Source organism: Zea mays, chromosome 5 (assembly GCF_902167145.1).
Source record: "Zea mays cultivar B73 chromosome 5, Zm-B73-REFERENCE-NAM-5.0, whole genome shotgun sequence".
NCBI lineage: Eukaryota > Viridiplantae > Streptophyta > Magnoliopsida > Poales > Poaceae > Zea > Zea mays.
Genome location: NC_050100.1, coordinates 191374387 through 191394892, shown reverse-complemented (window position 1 = coordinate 191394892; position 20506 = coordinate 191374387). Strand labels below are relative to the sequence as shown.

General features: G+C 41.7%; 1 protein-coding gene across 1 annotated transcript in view; it reads left to right on the top strand.

Annotated features, from left to right (window-relative positions):
• Positions 1-1851: 1851 nt before the first annotated feature.
• The window catches only part of LOC100279143 (uncharacterized), a 32745-nt gene continuing 14090 nt past the window's right edge, over positions 1852-20506 (top strand). Inside the window, exons 1-13 of the mRNA NM_001368625.2 lie at positions 1852-2311; positions 3086-3494; positions 3587-3658; positions 3985-4047; positions 4743-4928; positions 5471-5837; positions 6537-6625; positions 7639-8388; positions 8613-8885; positions 17279-17434; positions 18495-18787; positions 18899-19367; positions 19445-19786. Coding sequence (NP_001355554.2) covers positions 1929-2311; positions 3086-3494; positions 3587-3658; positions 3985-4047; positions 4743-4928; positions 5471-5837; positions 6537-6625; positions 7639-8388; positions 8613-8885; positions 17279-17434; positions 18495-18787; positions 18899-19367; positions 19445-19786 — 3852 coding nt within the window. The 5' untranslated portion in view covers positions 1852-1928. The remainder of the gene's footprint in view (positions 2312-3085; positions 3495-3586; positions 3659-3984; positions 4048-4742; positions 4929-5470; positions 5838-6536; positions 6626-7638; positions 8389-8612; positions 8886-17278; positions 17435-18494; positions 18788-18898; positions 19368-19444; positions 19787-20506) is intronic.

Sequence of the window (20506 nt, the reverse complement as noted above, 5' to 3'; positions counted from 1 at the left end):
TTATTCAGGTTTAAGTACTGAATGGGATTCAGTTTAGAAAGAGGGCTTCAGTTGTGCTAATTGATTGTCTACATCTTTAGTAATAATTAACTGAATGTTTGCTTTGATTTTCAAACAATGGAAGTTATTGTATTTGCATTCAGTATGTAAATTTAAGCAAGTTGCTACTTCCGTAATAGGGGTCCTTTCTTTTCAAATACGACCCACCCCATCGATTTTTAAATAAGCATTGAGAAAGAGCTTACCGGTAAATACCCTATCCCTGTCTGAACTCTTGGAAGAACTTAGACTTGGGCACTTGTAACATGGTTGGAGGCATAGACTTGGAGTCCAAACGCCATTCCCTAAAACCTTATGAGTAGCTTACTATCCTGCCTGAGTACTTCGCAAGTCTTGCTGCTATCCAATTAGGCTGACTTCATTACGTAGAGCGGATCCACCCATACATAATAGGAGTACTCTTAAAGTAAGACCTTTAGAGCCTATAGTTTAGCTTAGTAGCGGCCGACTGTTCAATTTGATAAAGGCCCATCTCCTGATCGTCTCAAATCAAGCAATGGAGGTTATTGTATTTGCATTCAGTCTGTAAATTTAAGCAAGTTTCTGTAAATAAATATCTTGAACCTAATATAAGCGTTCAGGAAAATCAATTGATACTTCAACAAAAGATCATGCACCTTGCGAATAGCGAAACATGTGTTATTGTCTACAGCGAAACATGTGTAATAAGGACCCGAATGATGGGCACTCCTACAACTGAACCATATCCTTCATGATTCTTTTGGCCTATATCTGTCTTCTTTTATTGCTACTATATTGTAGGCTAAAAAAGAAACCTATAAAGGTGTTGAGAAGAATGAGTTAAATAAAGTGGAATCATACCCTATTTTGCTCTTTTTGTTGTTGCCTGTTAACACATCTGAAATTCTCAACTAACATGGAATATTAAGGTCGATAAAATATGCGATGTTTATTTTTATATAATCTTTGTGTACTAACATTTTTGTCGTAAAAAAATTAGATTAGTGTACAAGATGTCGATATATTTTTTTATGATTAAACATTCTATATTTACTCTTTAGAAATAATTTGTACGATATTAATAATGTTTGTTCGACATCAGTGTAATCTATTTGGGTCGACGCATTTTTAATAATATTGCGTATTTATATCATGATCATTGTACTCATGTCGCCCGTCGCTAGGGTCCTCAGTCGTTGAAGGCTCATCAATTTGCGTTCCGTGGTATCACACGGACATATACCTAATATTATATATATATATATATAAACTGGTTTATTAAAAATAAAAAAATAACCGTGCCGAGCTGGATCAACACGTGCCGAGACGACGACTCAAGCACGACTCACGTCATTATTAAATAAGCCGTGCCTCGTGCTGGTCCATTAGACATGGTCTATTTGATCATCTATGGTTAGAATGAACTATATACTAGTATAGATATATAAAATTCGAGATATAAAATTAAAATTTCATTTATTTTAAAAATATAAAAGGGAAAACAAGATACCTCTCGATCCCACCTTCCTCTTTGTCTCAAGAGAACATATCTGGTGCACATGGAAGATTTGTGCACATGGTGCACATATTAAATCATCACCACTCATTTTAGATCTAACGTCTCTAGTTGTTTGATATATTTTGCTAAGGACACCCTCTAATGTGGTGCTGTGTAGTGGTGGAAGGTGTTATTTGTAAATTAAATGATCAATTAGAGACGTTAGATCTAAAATGGGTGGTGATGATTTAATATGTGCACCATGTGCACCAATCTTTCATGTGCATCAGATATGTTCAAAAGGAAAAAGAAGACCGCATCCCCCCGAACTCAGGATCCCCGTGGGGCTCTCCGTGCCTGATGCCGCCATTGGCAAAACCCTGAAAGCCCCAAACCTTCCGAGAAAACCATGGACGAGCTCGTGTCGGTGGCGCTGGAGGAGGTGTGCGCGCGCCTCGCGCTGGGGATCCCCGTCGTGGACCTATGGCCAGCGCTCCGTGGCACGCTCGATGCGACGGGGCTCCCGCTAGGCCCAGCAGTCAAGCGCGCCCTGTGGGCTCGCATCCTTGCGCTCCGCGTCGTCAACCTGGTGGAGGGGGATGGGGACGGGGTGCCCATCTCTACCGGAGACCCGGCGGAGAAGGACTTCGAGGAGGCCGAACGGCGGGGCATGCGGCTCGTGGCAAGCGCGGGGATCAGGGACAACTTCCTGGGGTTATACGAGCGCAGATTCGCGAAGTCGGAGTTGAGTGCCGTCCAGAAGGCGACGTTGGAGTGTGTTGCGGCAAGCAGGTGCAAATCCGCAACAATGGTTTTTTAGCAAATATATAATTGGTACACCGTCTGTTTTAATTTCATTAATCAGTCTGGGGGTTGGGTATTTGTGACTTGATAGGAATTGGAAAATGTTCAACATGTAAATCACTTAATTTACGTGCCTATAGATGTTTTTTCCTCCAACGCGCAGGAGCATCATATATATTAAGAAGAAAAGAGTAGTACAAAGTCCAAAGCGTGCCTTGAACCCTGAACCCTAAACGTGCCTATATATTTTGTTACCTTGCAAAAGAGAATTTATGTTATAATGTACAGATTTAAAGCCACAGAGAAGCAATTTGTTCCCTTTTATATAGCTGTACACAGTACATAGCAGTTCCCTTAAAAATTGAAGTATTGATTATGAGTATTTCTTTATGCCCATATGCTTATTTTTCAAATGGTGCATGCCCGACTTATGTGTCAAACGGAAGATGAGCTTCTTTATGGGGATCATACCCTAAAGTTTGTATCTTTGGTTTAACTGTCCAAATGCATGGACATATGGTGACTTGGAAATTCTTGTTGTTAGCACAGCCCATATATTTATGAACACTGTCAGCTGTTTCATTTATCCACAAATTACTAGTATTATTGACATTGTCCAACAGAATGGTTATTAGTCTTTGTTGCACTTTTGTATTGTTTCCAATTTTTAACCTGTTCACGTAATGTGGTATGTTCATGTACAGATTCTTTATCTTAATTTTAACTATGATTGTGGTTTCTTACATCATGTTTTCGTTATAGGACTTCAGGGGTACCACAGAGTGAACTTTGCAAAAAATTTAGAATGAAAGGAAACAATTTCCATTTTATTGCAAAGAGTCTTGAATCACAACGACTAATAGTTAGACAATCAACTATTATAAAGATGAAAGATCACGTAGCTGAGAGGGAAGATGCCTCACAGAATAAACATATTATCAATACCAATTCACTATATCTCTCCCGATATGCCAAGGACTTGAATATGACTTCACAGCAAAGAATTGAGATTACAAAGCCTGAACTACTTGGGAGCAATGAAGAGGCCAATGTAGATGCTTTCCGAGTAGATGGAGCTTTTGATGTTAACTCCAAGAATGATATATCTATTCATGATTATCTTCCAGCAATGAAAGCCATATGTGATAAACTTGAAGAAGCAAGTGGAAAGGTCGACTGCTCTCACATTTTCCCTATTAAAGCTATGCTGGTATTTGCACCAAAATTTTCCAATTTGCTAATTTGCTTGATTATTTCCCCTAGGCTCTTGTTGTGTCAGATATAAAAGTTGATCTCGACTACAGGATGGCATATGGGCACAGAGCATGGAGAAATGTAAGCCTGCTTGAAATCAGCTACGGTGTGTTTGGTTTGAGGAACCAACTTTTTCTATGTGTTCCTCCATCATGAGACATTGGGATCTTTTCGATGCTTCTAGGGGATGTCATAATTCTTCATTTTTGTACTCAACATTTGCTTGTGATGAATGATTGATCAGGTGGTGATACGTGAATTGATTCCATTCCTCATACTGAGCAAAGTAGATTAGGTTTGGATAGTTCATTCAACATTCTGCTCCTCAAACCAAACACCCCAAGTTTACACTATCTCTGTCGGTCCTTCATTTTCATGGGTTGTTACTTAAATGGCCTATTCTTCAGGTATTGCATAGATTAAGAGATGCACGACTTGTGGAGATATTTGATGCCGAAGTTGATGATAAGGTGATGCTAATCTCTTGCTATTTAATGCCACTTTCTAATACTTTTTTGGAGTTCATTCTCTCAGTTCCTAACACTTCCCGTCAGGATTGAAATGCTAGTTCAAATATGTAATTAAAAGACTGTTAGACTTTTATAAGTGTAGTGTAGTTTGTCATAGAATTTCCAGTAACTTGAGTCACAGTTTATTAACATGATTCCATACCCCAGTTTAGATGCTACTCCAAACATGCATATGTTTTTGGACTGAAGAGGTAATGGCATGCAATTCCACAGGCGATGAGAGCGCAGAGGGCGACACACGATGGGGGTGCGCCTACGCTGTTCTAGGCGGCACGATGGGAGGTGGAGGAGGGGGTGGTGGTGGGGCTGGCCAGGGGAGAGGCGGGCCGACAAATGGGAAGGGAGGGAGGAGAGAGAAAAAGACCTAGCTCTGTTACCATTTGGAATGAGTGAAAACCCTAACCCTAATCCAGGGTTGGGTGTATATTATATAGAGTAGTTAGGTGGGCCAAGCCCATTACACTGGGGGTAAACAAATAAATACTTTGTTCTGGGTCCGCCCATGAGTGTAGATAATCTGGCTAGGCTTACACCACATAGAAGATTCACTCTGCACTGCACCATGCCTGCTTTAATACTTTTCTGTTTCACACACATTCTTAAGCAACAAGCTATAATGTTATTCCATGTTTCAGGTTGTCCGTTGTTTGCGTCTACTGAAAAATTTTGATCCAAATGAGTTTCAGCCAAAAAGTATAGCTTCAAATTTTAAATTTGTTAAAAAAGGTCAGGCAACTGATCAAATTTTGGAACTTCCATTAGAGAACTGTATATATGATATGATCAGTAGCCAAGGGACAAAAGGTATTACACTTGTTGAGGTACTTCTCTGAACCTTAAATTGGCGCAACTTTGTGGTATTATGTGTTTTAAATTATATGCTAGACTGGTTCTTACTTTATCCTACTATTGCAGTGCTGTTGTGCTTCCTTTTGAGTTATACATGTTATGTTACCTAATTTCTTCTTCAATACTTGATTATGGTTGCCTAAACCTGAAGATATTTATTTCGCTTGGCTGTGGACTAGTTTCAGCAATAGGTTATTTTATTTAGGGACATGTTAACATGAATAATTTCTCATGCAAAGGTAGAGCAGCTTCCGGGTACAGTAATGGCATTGTTACTTGACTGGTTGACCCAATAAGCCAATATGCTTCCTAGTGGAAAACAGACCCATGAGCAAAAGCTCCTTGCCTTGAACGTTGAACCCCAGAATTCATTGATGATCAATATATGGAGAAGCTTGAATACATATCATTATGTGATAGAGATTTTGTTTGCTTATGTCATCTGATTGGGATGATAATTTGTTTTTGTTTATCTTAAAATTAGTAACTAATGTCTACTACAACTTCTGATTAGATTGGCAAACATCTTGGACTCAATAATTCAAAAAAACTTCATAAACGAGTATCATCCATGCTAAAAAAATTCAACCTAACATGGGAAGCAGAAGTTCCAGACAAGACATCGCAGTACCGAATTTGGACTTCAAAAAACTTCTCACTCTACAAAGCTGGTACTGCTCTGCAAAATTTTGAGGCACTCTCAGAAGACTGTGATGATTGTTCGGATTTGTGGTCCCTAGTTTCATCTAAAGATTTGGAATCACCTAGTTCACAGGGCAAATTACTCTTGCTTGAAGAAGAGAACCATGACAAACCAATTGGACATCATATCCAGAACAACCGTGATGCTTCTGCTGCAGTTTCCCAGTTAGTTGAAGAAGGTACAATTACTTAGATTTGCACAATTTTTTCTCTTCATTTGGTTAAGGTTCTGTGGTTAATATATCTGGGGATTGCCATGCTGCAGTAAGAGCTCGCAGTTTCTGTACTGTCTATAAACTGTGCCATGTTTGACTTTAAGATCACTAGTAGATCTATTAATGCATAGACAATAAATCTATTAATGCATCTATACTTCTATAGCTGGACAATATAATCTGTTTCAAATCCTGCATATATTTTCCTCACAGAGTCATATTTTATTTAAATCACGAAGGGTGTGCTCTTTGGTTGTCTCTCCCAAAGTTCATAAGTTTTTCAGCTAAGGGTGGTTATCAGTTCAAATTTTTTTCAAGTAATACCATGCCCTGACTTTGCGGGCTACTACTATAGTTCCTGCGTATAGTTAGGGGTGGTAATGGGCTTTACATTTTACACTATAAAATTTGAGGACCGGATCATATTAGAATTAGAATCAGACTCTATTTTCTATTCATTTTGGAACTAAACTTAATTAAGGGCTCAAACGAATCGTGAAGAAACATTTGAATCGTGATGCATTACCACCCCTTTGTATAGTTAAGTTTCTTCATATGGGATTAGTTAATCTTTTTCTTGGCAAACTGGCAAGCTATATATGTTTAGGTTGCAACCAAATTGCTATTAAACTCAATGTAAGTGATCACATGCTTTTTTCCTAGATAAACTTCCTTCGAATCAGAGGAGGCGTCGGTGCCGTCCATTATCTTCTGATGATCAACGCCATAGAAGGATTCTACACATGTTAAAGGTTGCTTTCCAAGTACTTGTCAATCGAGATTCCTTGCATAAATGATCTATCAAATGCAAATGTGTATCTAATTTAATATTTGTGACAGTTCAATATTGAATGTCATGGCATGGAATTTACTGTACATTTGATGCAGTACCTGTTCCATATTTCAGTTGCATTGTGTATGCATCCTGTCATGTGCTGGTCTTATTTATCTTATTATTATTTATTTTTTTCCTGTACTCGATTATTTCTTGTGTTCGTAATTTGAAATTGCAGAAATGGGTCAGATTTTTTCTAGGTGTTGGCTTTAGGCCAGTATGTTTTTAATGGGGTGGGGTATCCCTGTTTTTTGCATATAGCCATATAGTATGGTGATATGGTACTGATAGTTACTCTAGCATTTCATATTTTTCTTCCAGATAAAACTGTTTCAATTGTACTCCATTATTTTGTATTTTTTCCATATTAAACTATTTTGATCGTTTATATTTCTTCAAAGGGTTGGGCTCTGTATATTTGTGGTCACCATGACCCATGAAACAAGCCTATACTTTGTGGGCTTTGATAAATGTTCACATGCATTCTTGTCCTTGTCACCCTAGGTAATACTATCCCCGTTTTCAAATATATGGTGGTAGTAAAAAAATCTGTGCAGTTAAATCCTCTGATTGTGACAAACTAACGAAGTAAATTGTATGAGTTGGTAGTTTGGAAAACTGCCACTGTATTCATTAGTTTTTTAGCAATATAACAGATTTAAGATTTTACAATTCTTTTATCATTTTCATATACAATAATTTTCGAAGTGGCATACTGCCATACTGGAGACCACTTGATATATTTTTGAATGGAGCAAGTATTACTACTTAGACAATTCTTTTTAAATCCTAGTCAGAGTTAGTAACAGCAACTTTCAGCTTCCAACATTTCCCTTTTTTGTGTGTTCATGTTCATGCTATCCCTTTGTGTGCCACATGTCTACTTGTATTTGATCATTCTGGTTGTCTTTTCTCTTTTGGGCCCTGCAGAAGAAGAAATTTGTACTGAAGGTGGAGTTACATAAATGGTTAGAACGGCTTGAAAAGAAGGACGGGAAAATAATGGATAGGAAGACATTGACTCGCACGTTGAATAAGCTTCAGCAAGAGGGAAGCTGTAAATGTATCAAAGTCAGTGCTCCATTGGTGACAAATTATGCTCGCAGTCGTCTCTTTGATGTAATACTGCATTCTTCTGTTGGAGACGTGTCACCAGAACTTGTGGAGCAATTTAGGACCAGACAAAGGAACTTTGACACCGAATCTCGCGCAGGTGCAGCAGCTAAAGTGAAGCAAAATCAACATATGACTGCCATACCTGGTCTGAGGATTTCACGCAGAGTTAAAGTTTACAAACCATTACTATTAGAAGCTATGTATGCAAATGGATTCATAGGCGCAAAGATGATTCGAGCAAAGTTATTCCATAAATTTCTGTGGGCTTATGTCAATTCTTTGCCAAATTGGTGCAATGCATTTGGTTGTACCAAAGCAGGGCATTATGATAAGAGCCTTAATCAATCATGCCTGTTATTTTCTATGGAAGCAGCTATGAAAGAAATGCCCCTTGAACTCTTTCTACAAATTGTTGGGTCAGCAAAGAAGATTGATAACATGATAACGTTGTGTAGGCTTGGAAAAACACTTTCAGAAATACCTACAGAGGAATACAATCAGATCTTGGATACTCATGCCAATGGCCGACTCTCACGTTTAGTAAATATTTTGGACAAGCTCAAGGTAATAAACTTTATTCTTTTCTAATATTTGTAGTTAGCATTGTGAAAATCTACAACTTAGGCGTGCTCCTGAAAATTATTACCGAACATTAATCTTAAAGGTTATTCAGTAATTGCTATACTTGGCACATATGTTTGATACTTGCTATATTGTTCAATAATTAATCCTTAATTGCGTAGGCGACTAGGTTGTGACAAACTTACCACTTTATCTATGTTTCACAGCTGGTTCAGCTTGCAAAAGAATTCTTAGAAGATGCTGGTGTATCGTCAAATGCCATGTATACACATTCGATGGAGCTCAGGCCTTACATCGAAGAACCCATGCCAAGAATTCTTCCATCTTCCCAACTGAACAATCATCGGAAAATTCGGCATGATTTTGTACTTTCAAAGAAAGAGTTTGTTGATTCTTATTGGGAAACACTAGAGTGCTGTTATTTAACAGCTGGTTTGGCTGACCCGTTAAGTGCCTTCCCTGGCAGTTCTGTCCCGGAGGTTTGTCTCATCTGCTGTACATCATTGATGCATAGGATTATCACATACGTTGAATAAATGTACTTAGCGCCTGTTTGTTTGCTCCCCAACTTACATAAGGTAGTTTCTGGGCATGGGCAGTACGGTGAGAAACACCACCCTTGATGCCGAAATAAGTTTCCCATATTTGCGTTTACCATACTGCCCTTGGGCCATAAGCTATCTTATATAAGTATGGATGAAAACAAACAGACCCTTCGAATTTGAATTATCAAATTCCTCAACTTTGAATGCTAATATAGCTGTGTTAACTATTTATATTGACAACTGTGAAAATAGTGACTTGGATTTGACATGAGAAAATTTCATAATATATACTCCCTTAGTTCCAAATTATAAGACATTTTGGCTTTTCTAGATGTAGAACTTTTGCTACGCACTTAGATATACACTATGTCTAGGTTCATAGCTAAAGCAATGTATCTAGTAAAACACACACACGCTATTTTGGCACCACTCCCTTACACACATCTTGTGCGCACGCCTAGCCAACCAACCTTCCTCCCACTCCCAAAAAATGACGCGTCCATGCATGACTTGATGTTCCGTTTAAAAAAACAACATCTACTGAACCGAGTGTCAAAATTGAAAACCGATTTCACCATTGTATTCATCGCGACGAAAGCTCCAAAACTAGATCCTACTTGACATATTTATCTCATAGTTTATCTAGGTCAGTCATTCCATCTTTTAGTCTCAGTCATTCATGAGAATTACTGAGTTAACAGTCGTTTAGCGAATGAACCATTCTATAGAAAACATGCATTACGGGAATGGAAGTGAACAAACTTATTCATTCTATGAATACTCAGCATTCCATCTTTTTAGCCTCAGTCCTTCATGAGAATAATTGAGATACCAATCATTTAGTGAGTTAGTCATTTTTTTTTCTCGAACGCGCAAGAGACATGCACATCATTTCATTAAGAAGGGAGGAAAAAAGGATCCAAAATGGATCAGTACAAGAAGACCCCCATTACGGTGGTCGAAAACAAAGAAACAAAAGTACATCCATAGATAAAAAGAACCAGAAACTACTCTGATCTAAAGACCTGGGATTGGGGCTGTTAGGAGATCTAAGTTTGTAGCCCCTCCTAACACCCACAGATCCCTCTCCTCCTCGGTCCTCTTGATGGCTGCATTAAGACAGGGAGAAAGACCGTAAAAAACACAGGCGTTTCGATGGTTCCACAAGATCCAGAGGTCGAGACTGATAAGCGAGTTTAGCCCTTTGCTAGCAATTCCATGCAACTGATCACTACATCTTTTCCACCAGAGCATGGTATTCTCTTCATAAACTTGAGGAGTGAAATTCTGGAGGTTAACCTTTCTCAGCAGCTTGAACCAGTAGTTTCTTGCAAACACATAGCTCACGAGGAGATGGTCAATGGTTTCCATTTCCTGGTCACAGAGAGGGCACTAATCTGGGTGATCAAGCCCCCTCCTTTGAAGTCTGTCAGCTGTCCAACACCTCTGCAGCGCCACAAGCCATAGGAAAAATTTGCATGGGGGGGACCAGAGTGCCAAACCCTGTCACAATGCTCAAAATATGCTGAACCAATGAATAGACTCTCGTAGGCTACTTTGGCAGAGTATTTGCCGTTATGTGCAAACCTAAAAATGTGTTTGTCCTCTCTATGCGGATTTATGTTTACTGTGAGAATAACATCCCAAAGATCAAGATAATCAGCAAGGACTTCCACAATGAGAGCTCCTTGGATGTCATTTAGCCAACTTCTATTTGCTAGAGCTGTATGGACAGTTCTACTGTTTTGAATTCGCCTTGGCACAACTAGCAGCAATCTAGGAGCAATGTCCATCATATTTCGTCCATGAATCCATCTATCTTCCCAGAAAAGTGTCGAACATCCATTGCCAATTTCCGTGTGAATGGCAGCATGGAAGAAGGATTTCACCTTTGAAGGAAAATGCGTAGGGAGCCCTGCCCAAGGTTTACAGGTTCCACTTTAGCCAGCCACAACCATCTCATTCTCAGAGGCCATCCAAGCTCTTTAAGGCTGAAAATGCCCAAACCTCCCAACTCAACTGGCCTGCACACTCTACCCCTAGCCACCAGGCAGTGTCCCCCTCTGACTTCTTTTCTTCCACGCCACAGGAATCCTTTTCTAATTTTATCAATGTCCTTGAGAGCTCTTGGAGGTAAGTCCACCGCCATTGCAAGGTAGATGATCATTCTTGTCATTACATATTGAACTTGCACTTTTCTTCTAGCTCTAGTCATCAAGTTAGCTTTCCACCCAGGGAGCTGGTCAGCAATCTTGTCGATTATGCATTGAGTTTGATTTCTAGAAAGCTTGCTCAAAGACAAAGGCAGGCCAAGGTATTTACAGGGGAAAGAAGAGATCTCACAAGGGAGAAGCTCCTGAAGGGTTGCCACTTCCTCTTCCTCACATCTTATTGGGTACACACTGTTTTTTTGGATGTTGGTTTTCAGCCCTGAAGCTTTTCCAAAAAACTCTAAAATTTTGAGAACCAGTTGAATATCAGATTCTTTTGGATGCAAAAACATGATCACATCATCAGCATACAAGGACACTCTGTGTTGCAAAGGTCTAGAAGACAATGGTTGTAGCAGATTTTCAGCTCAGCTTTTGAAATTAACCAACCTAACACGTCCATGACAAGTATGAACAACATAGGTGAGAGGGGGTCTCCTTGTCTTAAGCCCTTTTTAAGCTGAATTTTTTCACCAGCAACACCATTAAGCATTACTTGTGTGGACGAGGTAGATAGCAGTCCACTCAGAACATCCGTCCAAATCTGCCCAAACCCCAGTTTTTGAAGAACTTCGAGGAGGAAAGGCCAGGATACTGAGTCAAAAGCTTTAGTAATGTCTAGCTTCAAAAGGATTCTTGCTTGTCTTTGCTGATGGAGGAGTCTGGCAGTTTGTTGCACAATCATAAAATTGTCTTGGATGAACCGGCCTTTGATGAATGCACTCTGCCTTTGAGAGACCATAGATTGTAGTTTATTCCCTAGTCTGTTAGCTAGGATTTTAGTGACTAGCTTGGCCATGCTATGCACTAAACTAATAGGCCTAAAGTCCTTGACTTGGTCAGCACCCACCTTTTTTGAATAAGGGTGACAAGAGCTGAATTTAATTTGCTAAAGTGACCAAATTTCCTGTCCCAAACGACTGCCAAAACCCGCATCACATTTTCCTTAATGGTAGGCCAGCAAGCCTTGTAAAACCTTCCTGTGAAGTGTGAACCCATCAGGTCCAGGAGCTTTGTCGGACGACAGCTCTTTAATGGCTTCAAAGACTTCTTTTTCTGTAATTGGTAAGTCCAAATCCTCCAGATTATGAGAGGGCAGCCCCAAGTAGTTAAGATTAATAGTGACAGTTCTATCCAATCTTGTTCCCAGCAGGCTTCTATAGAAATCATCCACCAGCATGGCTTTGTCAGCATGATCAGTAAACACATTATATCTCCAGAGACCAATTTTGCCACAAAGTTCTTTTTTCTATATCTGGCGTGCATATGGAATAGCTTGGTGTTAGCATCTCCCTTTTTTTCGAAAGCGCAGGAGAACTGCGCGATATTATATTAAAGAAGGACAGATACAGAACGTGCAATGGTGCGCTTAAATGAGGCAAGGGCTAAGGAGTGCTTTTTCAGTCCACATCTCAGCCAATCCTCCAAAGGGGACATCACAAAAGCCTGAAATCTTGGGCTATTTCAAGCCTGTGAAGAATCTCTTGCTAAAGCTAACTGTGAGGTCACATGCCCAATCTTTTGCCTACTCCATTTCTGCAAGGATCTAGCAGTGGCTTTTAGTCTCCTATCAAAGCTTAGAACTGGGCAGACTCCTTCATCGATAGACATCCATGCTTCACTGACAGCTTCCTGGAATCCATCCAACTTTGGCCAAAAGGATTCAAAATGGAACCGCCTCTTGCCAAAGCAGTTGCTCTGCAAACCAAGCACAAGGGGGCAATGATCAGAGTCCTCAGAGGCAGCGCTTTGGAGGAGGTTATTGGGAAAAATATCTTCCCAGTCACTTGAACACAGGGCTCTGTCTAATCTAACCAAAGTGGGAGACACTTGGTGATTAGACCAGGTGTAGTTACGCCCAATTAGAGGCAGGTCAATAAGGCTTGTATCATCAATAAATTTCTTGAATCTCCCCATCATGGCTCTATTGCAAAAAGCATTGTTTTTGTCATCCTCTTTGTATATAAGATTGAAGTCCCCCGAAACAACCCAAGGCCCATGACACTCTGCCCTGATTTGTCTGAGTTCTAGCAGGAAGGAGATCTTATCTTCATTGCTTTGGGGACCATATACATTGGTTAACCACCAGTGCTGGCCATTGGAGTTTTTGAACCGCACAGAAACGCTGAAATTGTCCACTCTACTTAGCCCTGTGACTTGCAAATGGCTCTTCCAGGCTACAAGAATTCCTCCGTTGGCACCCAAAGAGGGTAAGTAGACAAAATGCTTGAAGTCTACTCCCAAAATGGCTATCACTTTTATTCTGGTAATTTCCTGCATCTTAGTCTCTTGCAAACAAACAATGTCCACTCCCAGGGAATCAATAAAACTGCAAACAGAACTCTGTCTCGAAGTAGAATTCAGTCCCCTAACATTCCATATAAATATTTTTCTTGGATCCATAAATTACATGCTTAGAAAAAAACAACAAAAGAGAGGGGGACACTCAGCAGGCAGCAGCACTATGTGATTGAGCCTCTGCCCTCAGCTCATTCGGCACCTTCCACCCAAAGAAGGCTGTGAGAGCCTCTATGTGATTGAGGGGCAGTCTTTCAGAGAATATTTTTTCATAGTCTTTTCTGGTTTGCTGATCTATCTCTTCCGGTTCCCCCACCACCTTGAGAGCCTTCATAACTTTCTTTGTTGCTCTTGAGGAAAGATCTTGCTTGCCAATTTCTGCTCCCATTCCAGCAATACGGCGGCTGCGGCGAAGGGACACAGCAGTGGAACGCTCGGAGATTATGGGCTTTGGAGGTGGATTTGCTGGGGCTGGCAGAATACCAGAGACTTCTTTTACTATTTTTTTAAGAAATACCTCTTTTTTGGCTGCTAGAGGGTCCTCGCCTTCCATCTGCAGGGCTGGAATGATATTATTTTCCACTGTCTCTTCTGCAATTTCAACCAGCGGCTTGTTATGCTTCTTTTTTCTATAGTAAACGAGCAGGTTTGGCGCCTCTATGAGCCTTCTTTCTGATGGTGCAGCGGACTGACTTTGGAAAAATTGATGGGAATGTTTCTCAATGTGCACCGGAGTCGAGGCCTCTCCGAAGGGAGCCTCAAGGCCCGCACGGTGTTTGACACTTGGAACAGAGCACAAATCTCTAGTAATACTCTGCTGCCCAATAGGATTGCAATCCGTCCGATCAGAAAAAACAGCATGTTGGGCTTGCTCTTTAGTGTGCACTGGAGCCGAGTCATCCCCGTAGGGATTGTCAAGGCCCGCACGGTGTTCAGCAGTGTGATCGGCTGATCGCTGCATTGGTCTTCAATGTGCACCGGAGCCGAGGCATCTCCGAAGGGAGTCTCAAGGCCCGCACGGTGTTCTTCCGTGTGATCGCAGCAAGTACCATCCGCGAAATTCTGCTTAGTGTGTTTAGGCTCTGCATGTTTAGAGATGGCAGCATGTTGAATTTGCTCTTCAAAGCGCACCGGAGCCGAGGCGTCCCCGGAGGAAGTGTCTAGGTCCGCACGGTGTTCTTCGATGAGATCGCAGCAAGGGCCAACCACAGAATTGTCCAGCACAGAAGAGTTAGGATTCGTCTGTTTGTAATCCAAGCATCTTGGTCCCAGCCTTTCTTTGGCTGGACGTTGTTGCTATCCCTGCTCACCAAGACTGAAAGTGTTGATGTCTTCACGTGGTCCCCTCGTGGTGAGTGTGACCGAGGCCGCCGGTGTGACCTAGGGCCATCATCATGATCACGAGACGATGACAGTGAGGCTGAGACCAAAGGAGCAGTAGCAGCTGAAGAAGGGATAGACCATCTAATCTTCACTGAATAACCCAAAGAAATAACTCCTTGCGAATCTCCAGTAGGCGCCTGCAGAGGTTCAGTGATCCAGAGCTCCCGTGACTCCGGAATCATGGATGTATCAATGCACCAGGCAGAGCATCTGAAGGAAACAAGGTCACTCAGGCCAGAGGTATCCGGATGCACCTTAAATAGCCAAGCAAATGGGTTTATCAAATGTTCCACCGTGGCCGTCTCCCACATGTGCACTGGGATGCCATCTAATTCCAGGTCAACCAGCTGAGGAAGAGTTCTGCCAGAAGAGTTGAAAAATCTAGACCATCGCTTGCAGACCACTGTGAAAGTCGCAGCCCGCTGAATGGACCACCTCGTGTCAAGCCTTTGAGCCAAATCTTCAGACGGGAGAACCAGCAGGAAACTATTTGGGAATAAAACGACGAAGAACAAAGGAGTCTTCAGCGATTTCCAATCTTGGTGAGAGCAGTGATGCCACTTCGAATTCAGATATTGAGTCACGGTTGCTGATCACCGAGACAACCACTGCCAAGCGAAGATCTTCCTCGGCAACAGTCATGGCGTGGTTCCAACCCAGTAAGCATGGGGGTACAAGCCCTGGAGAAGGCAAACGGGGCTGCACATAAATTCTGCTCCCATCATCTCTAGGAGGGGTGGGGGGGGGTTTCGCCTCTTGCGAGAGTGACGACGACGAGAGCGGCCCCTGATAGTGAGGCATCCGTGCCCACTGCATGGTCAGTAGCCATCCCTTGAATCATATACTGGTTGCTTGTGACTGCAGCCACCGAAGTCTTCCTCCACCACACCTTCCGAGGCGCTGCAGGATGAACAAAGCGCCTCGCCTGGCACAGACCACCAGACAACGGAGGGGAAAGTCTGCTCCAGACAGACTGCAAGGTCCCAGGAGGTTGCTGATTCTGAAGACGGGACCAAATAGAAGCTTTGCCTGGAACGACACCACCAAGACGGGACCACATCGTCTGCTTGGGAACAGATGTGGAAATTTGAGCACGAACTGGAGCCACCGGGCAGAGGGACGCCCTATGCCCAAGCCCACAGCACTTGAAACACCTTGTCTTTGAACGACAGTCTCGGACCAGGTGACTTGGGGAGAGGCAGTTGAAGCACCTGCCGGAAAGATTGGCAGGTGCAGGGCGCTGGAACCTGCTAGCCTTCAGACGCGGCCGCTTGGAACACCGGGACTCCACTGTCTGCCAACCATCAGCGGCGCACTTCGTAGGTCCCCCATGACCGACGGCTGAAGAACCACGTCTTGAAGCTCTCTGCATAGAGACGGCCGAGGCCCAGACTTGGGAGTCCGACCAGCCGGAGAAGAAGGCCGGGAAAGCAGCACCACGTCGCGGAAGGAGGGGCCAGAGGAGACACTCCCAGCGGAGCTGCAGGAGCCTCCACCAGCGGGACTATCCGCGCGCCAGCGATCGGGCTTGGACCGCCCGCCAAGCTTGAGCAGAGCCGCGCACAGAGGAGGAGGATGGGAGGAAGCGGACGCCTGCAGGGGGGCTAAATGGGTGGAGGGAGGGGCGGCGGCGATCCCCTGGAAGGTGGCCGCCGGCCCCGGAGTGGGCGTCGGCGTGGGGCATTGGGGACTGGGGAGTGCAAGCGCCGGCCCCGGAAGGGACGCGCGGGAAGGGAGGGATGGGACGTACCTGGGACATCGGACTCCGCTGAGTTAGTCATTCTAAAAAACAGGCATTACAAACAGCCAGCTCTTCGCTAGCTGCTGAAGTGCTGTTGCCAGAAGTCTCACTACTGCTAGAGCTATTTGAAACACTAATGGTGTGTTTGGTTTAATGCATGGAGTGATCCATCTTCTCACTCCTCACTTTGCTGTTTGGTTTGTGGAATGGATGGGTTGATCCATCACCAACTAATCCCCTACAAGCGTGAGGAATGGAGTCATCCAAATCTAATTCCACCAAAATCATTGGATGAACTCATAATGCACTACCTTCTTTAATATAATATCGCGCAGTTCTCCTGCGCTTTCGAGAAAAAAAAAAGAACAGGGTTTTTCCTCAAACCAAACAACCCTTAATTTCCTGAATCTAAACACTAGTATCGACTCTATTGCTTGTTTGTACCTTTTGGCTTATATTGGCAGATCTACAGCCGCAAGCACTTCATTGTTTGTTACTTGTCAGAATCATTACACTATCTATTACTGAATCCTTGTTACTTGTCAGAGTTTTCCCACTATTTATTACTGAAACCCATTATACCCACTGGAAACTGTATTAGCTGGAAGTGGCTATCTGTCTAGCTCTCTTAGACCAGAGCATTTATTTACATTGTTTTGATACTATATGAATATATGATATTCTGTTTCATATAGGTTTCTCATCGTCGTTCATGGTGTTCACTTAGAGTCATGACTACTGAACAACGACTGGAGTTGCAACAGCGTATTATGGATGTTGGTGAGAAGGGGAAAATTCCTTTTAAAGACTGTGTTAGAATAGCAAGAGAACTGAATCTTTCTGTAGAGCAGGTATGCGTTTAGATTTTCCTTCGTTATCATTTATTGATCTGAAGCACTATATTAATTTAATCTCATTTTGCATTTCTGTATTTCTTTAGCTTGTATTTTTAACTCTATGCTACCACAGGTTTGAACATAAGTAGCATGAAGTGCACTGTTTTAACATGCAAAATGGTTCATTTGTCACCATCTTTGAGTTTTTTGCGTTTAAGCACGTGAGACAGAATGTGCTACTTTGCATTATTTGCTTGACCGTGTCGTTATCCTGTGATCTCCCCCTTCTAGTTCTAGATACTTCCCTACTCTCTGTCATGGGGTTTTGATGGATAAGGGAACCTTATCTTAACATATTTACACAACACATGCTGCAAAAGGTTGAGAGGGAGAGAGACGGTATGCTTAGCGAAATAGTTGTTGCTACACTCTACAGCGTAGGGGCAGATGGGGCAAATAAGGAATATAAGGGCAAGGGGATACATGGTGAGTCCTCTGGTTTACCCTGATTGAGTGAACAATATGCAACAAAAGCGATATTTGCTTGGTTTAATTAGTGGATAAAAACTCGGTGCTATAGATAATATGAATAATAGATACCTGGGAAGAACAAATAAATAAAGGCAATTGCAATATCGATTGGAATGTAACATCACTGGCACAAATCGGACACATGTACAAAAATATCCTGTAACAATGTGCGAGCTGCTTCAAAGCTACCTTGCATAGCACTCACTCAGGCAAGAGTTCAGGGGCAAAGCTAGGTAGACAACACTGGGTGCAAATGCACCCATATAAATTTGCAAAACTAGTGATTTAGACTAGATTTTCACCATATATGCACCAACTACAAATTGTTATTATGCACCCTTAAAGGATGTGCACCCTCCGATTCACTCTAGCTTTGCCACTGCTAGAGTTAGGTCCAGTGGTGCACATTGTGAGACAGGATATTTCTTACTATGGTTTGTTTGTTTCATTTATTTATCTTTTCGTGCTGATTGGCATTTCTCATTGTCTATTCTGTATACAGTTCCTCCTTAGTGTGCTGATCAGCTGGATTGGTTCCATATAGGTACTTCGCCTTTCATATGAAAGGCAATCTCGGCTCCATGAACAGCCCAGCTTTACTTCTAAACAAAAGCAGCAAAGAGTTGGTTCTGGATTGACTCCTGTGAGAAGAAAGAGACGTGCCGATGGGACCAGCCTGAAGCTTCTGAAACGTACAGTACAAGCAAGTGGATCTGCTGAACAAATATTGGGGCAACCTATTGTTGATGAAGAAGTACCAATGATCAGTCGGTATGCTATCTTAAGAAAGAGCTGCATGAGAAGTAAAAGATTCTTTTGGACATGTGAATCTGATAGGTATTATTATTTTTGTCTGCCCATGCTTGGTCTGAAAATTGATTTCTAAACCTCAGTACTTTAGTTGACGATCATGCACGATGGTCCTGACTATTTTATTATTATTTGTAGAAAACTGCTGATGGCATACATTAGAGTGCGTGCAGTACTTGGGGCAAGATATTATCGTGTACCTTGGAAGTCTCTCTCTGATCTTCCAGCTCCACCACATACATGTCTTAGAAGGATGGCAGTACTATTGAAAACAAACGGAAAGATAAGAGGAGCTGTCATGTGTTTATGTAACCTTCTTGGGGAACGGTATGTTAGATATCTTGAAAAGGAAAGGAGTTTGAAAAGGAGAAGATTGTTTCCCCAGATTTCAAACAGAAGTCAAGAAAACAGTTTAGATTCAGATTGTGAGCAATTCAATTGGGATGACTTTGAAGTTCCAGAGATAAAGAGTGCACTTAATGAAGTCCTTGAATTAATTCAAACAGAAAAAATAGATCAGGCCAAGAGAATTGGGCCTGTTAATCAAAAAAACATTAACAATGATAATGATGTCACAAAGGACACAATATGTTCACAGGAACTGCCAGTAAGTAATTTCTACATTTAACATCAACAGCCGATACACAGACATATATTTGTCAATAATGTTTTTTTTCATTTTAGAATAATCAGGCTATACGAGGTGAAACCAAAACGAGTGCAGTTTCAGAAAGCGGATTCTGTGATCCTGAAAAATCATGCGGACATTCAAATGCAGAAAGTGAAAACATGGAAGTCTTCTGCAAACCTCAAGAAAAAATCATTAAGGATCACCGAAATAAGATTATTGAAAGAGGCATATGGAAATCATTGGCTGTTGCAAATGCCTTGGAGCTTCTGAAGTTGGTTTTCCTCAACACATCTTTAGGATCAAATGTACAAGCTTCACTAGCAGCAACACTGCAGCTTTATTCAGAGAGCGAGATTTTTACTGCTGTTTCCTTTCTTAAAGAAAAAAAATTCTTGGTTAGTGTATCTGAACTTATGTTTCCTTTGGAATATTTGCTTTTCAGTATGATGTGCCCAACTTAAGTACTTTTATTAACATTCGGGACATGTTTGGTGTATGACCCTGATGAGCCTTACCAAATTTTGGCTCTTCCGAACCCTGTGCGATGCGAAGATGTTGGCAAATTCTAGATTTTGGTTTCTTGCCAATTTGCCATGCCAACTTGTTGGCAATCACAGAAGCGGTAGACTCATGTAAGTTTGCCAAAAACTGTGAATGTGATATGGATCCACAAGCTTATCATTTTTTCCCTGGCAAAATATAGCCAAACTTCATAATTCGAGTCTAGTCAGGGTTATCCTAGTTGGCCACCTTTGTTGGATTGGTGCTGCCAAATTTTCCTTGAACGCAAGGCTTTGGTGCCAATTCAAAGCTCCAAACAGCAGGCAATATTTGTTGCTAATACCAAACTGTAGTGTTTATTTTTGTTGGTTGTGAACGAGACAGCCCGTAGTTTATGCAGCATGACAAATAGATGGATATGGGCTAAACTATGACTTTTGTTAGTCAAAGTTAAGCTCCAGTAGATATTCTTCATTTCTTATCTTACAGTGAGCTGTGGTTTAAGTTGTTTTCTTAGTGTTCACACTTGCATACCAACCTACACTTAGGCTCTTGTTGTAGTTTCGTATGACTTCCCTTCTGCTACACAGCCTTCATCACTCTCTTACCTAAAA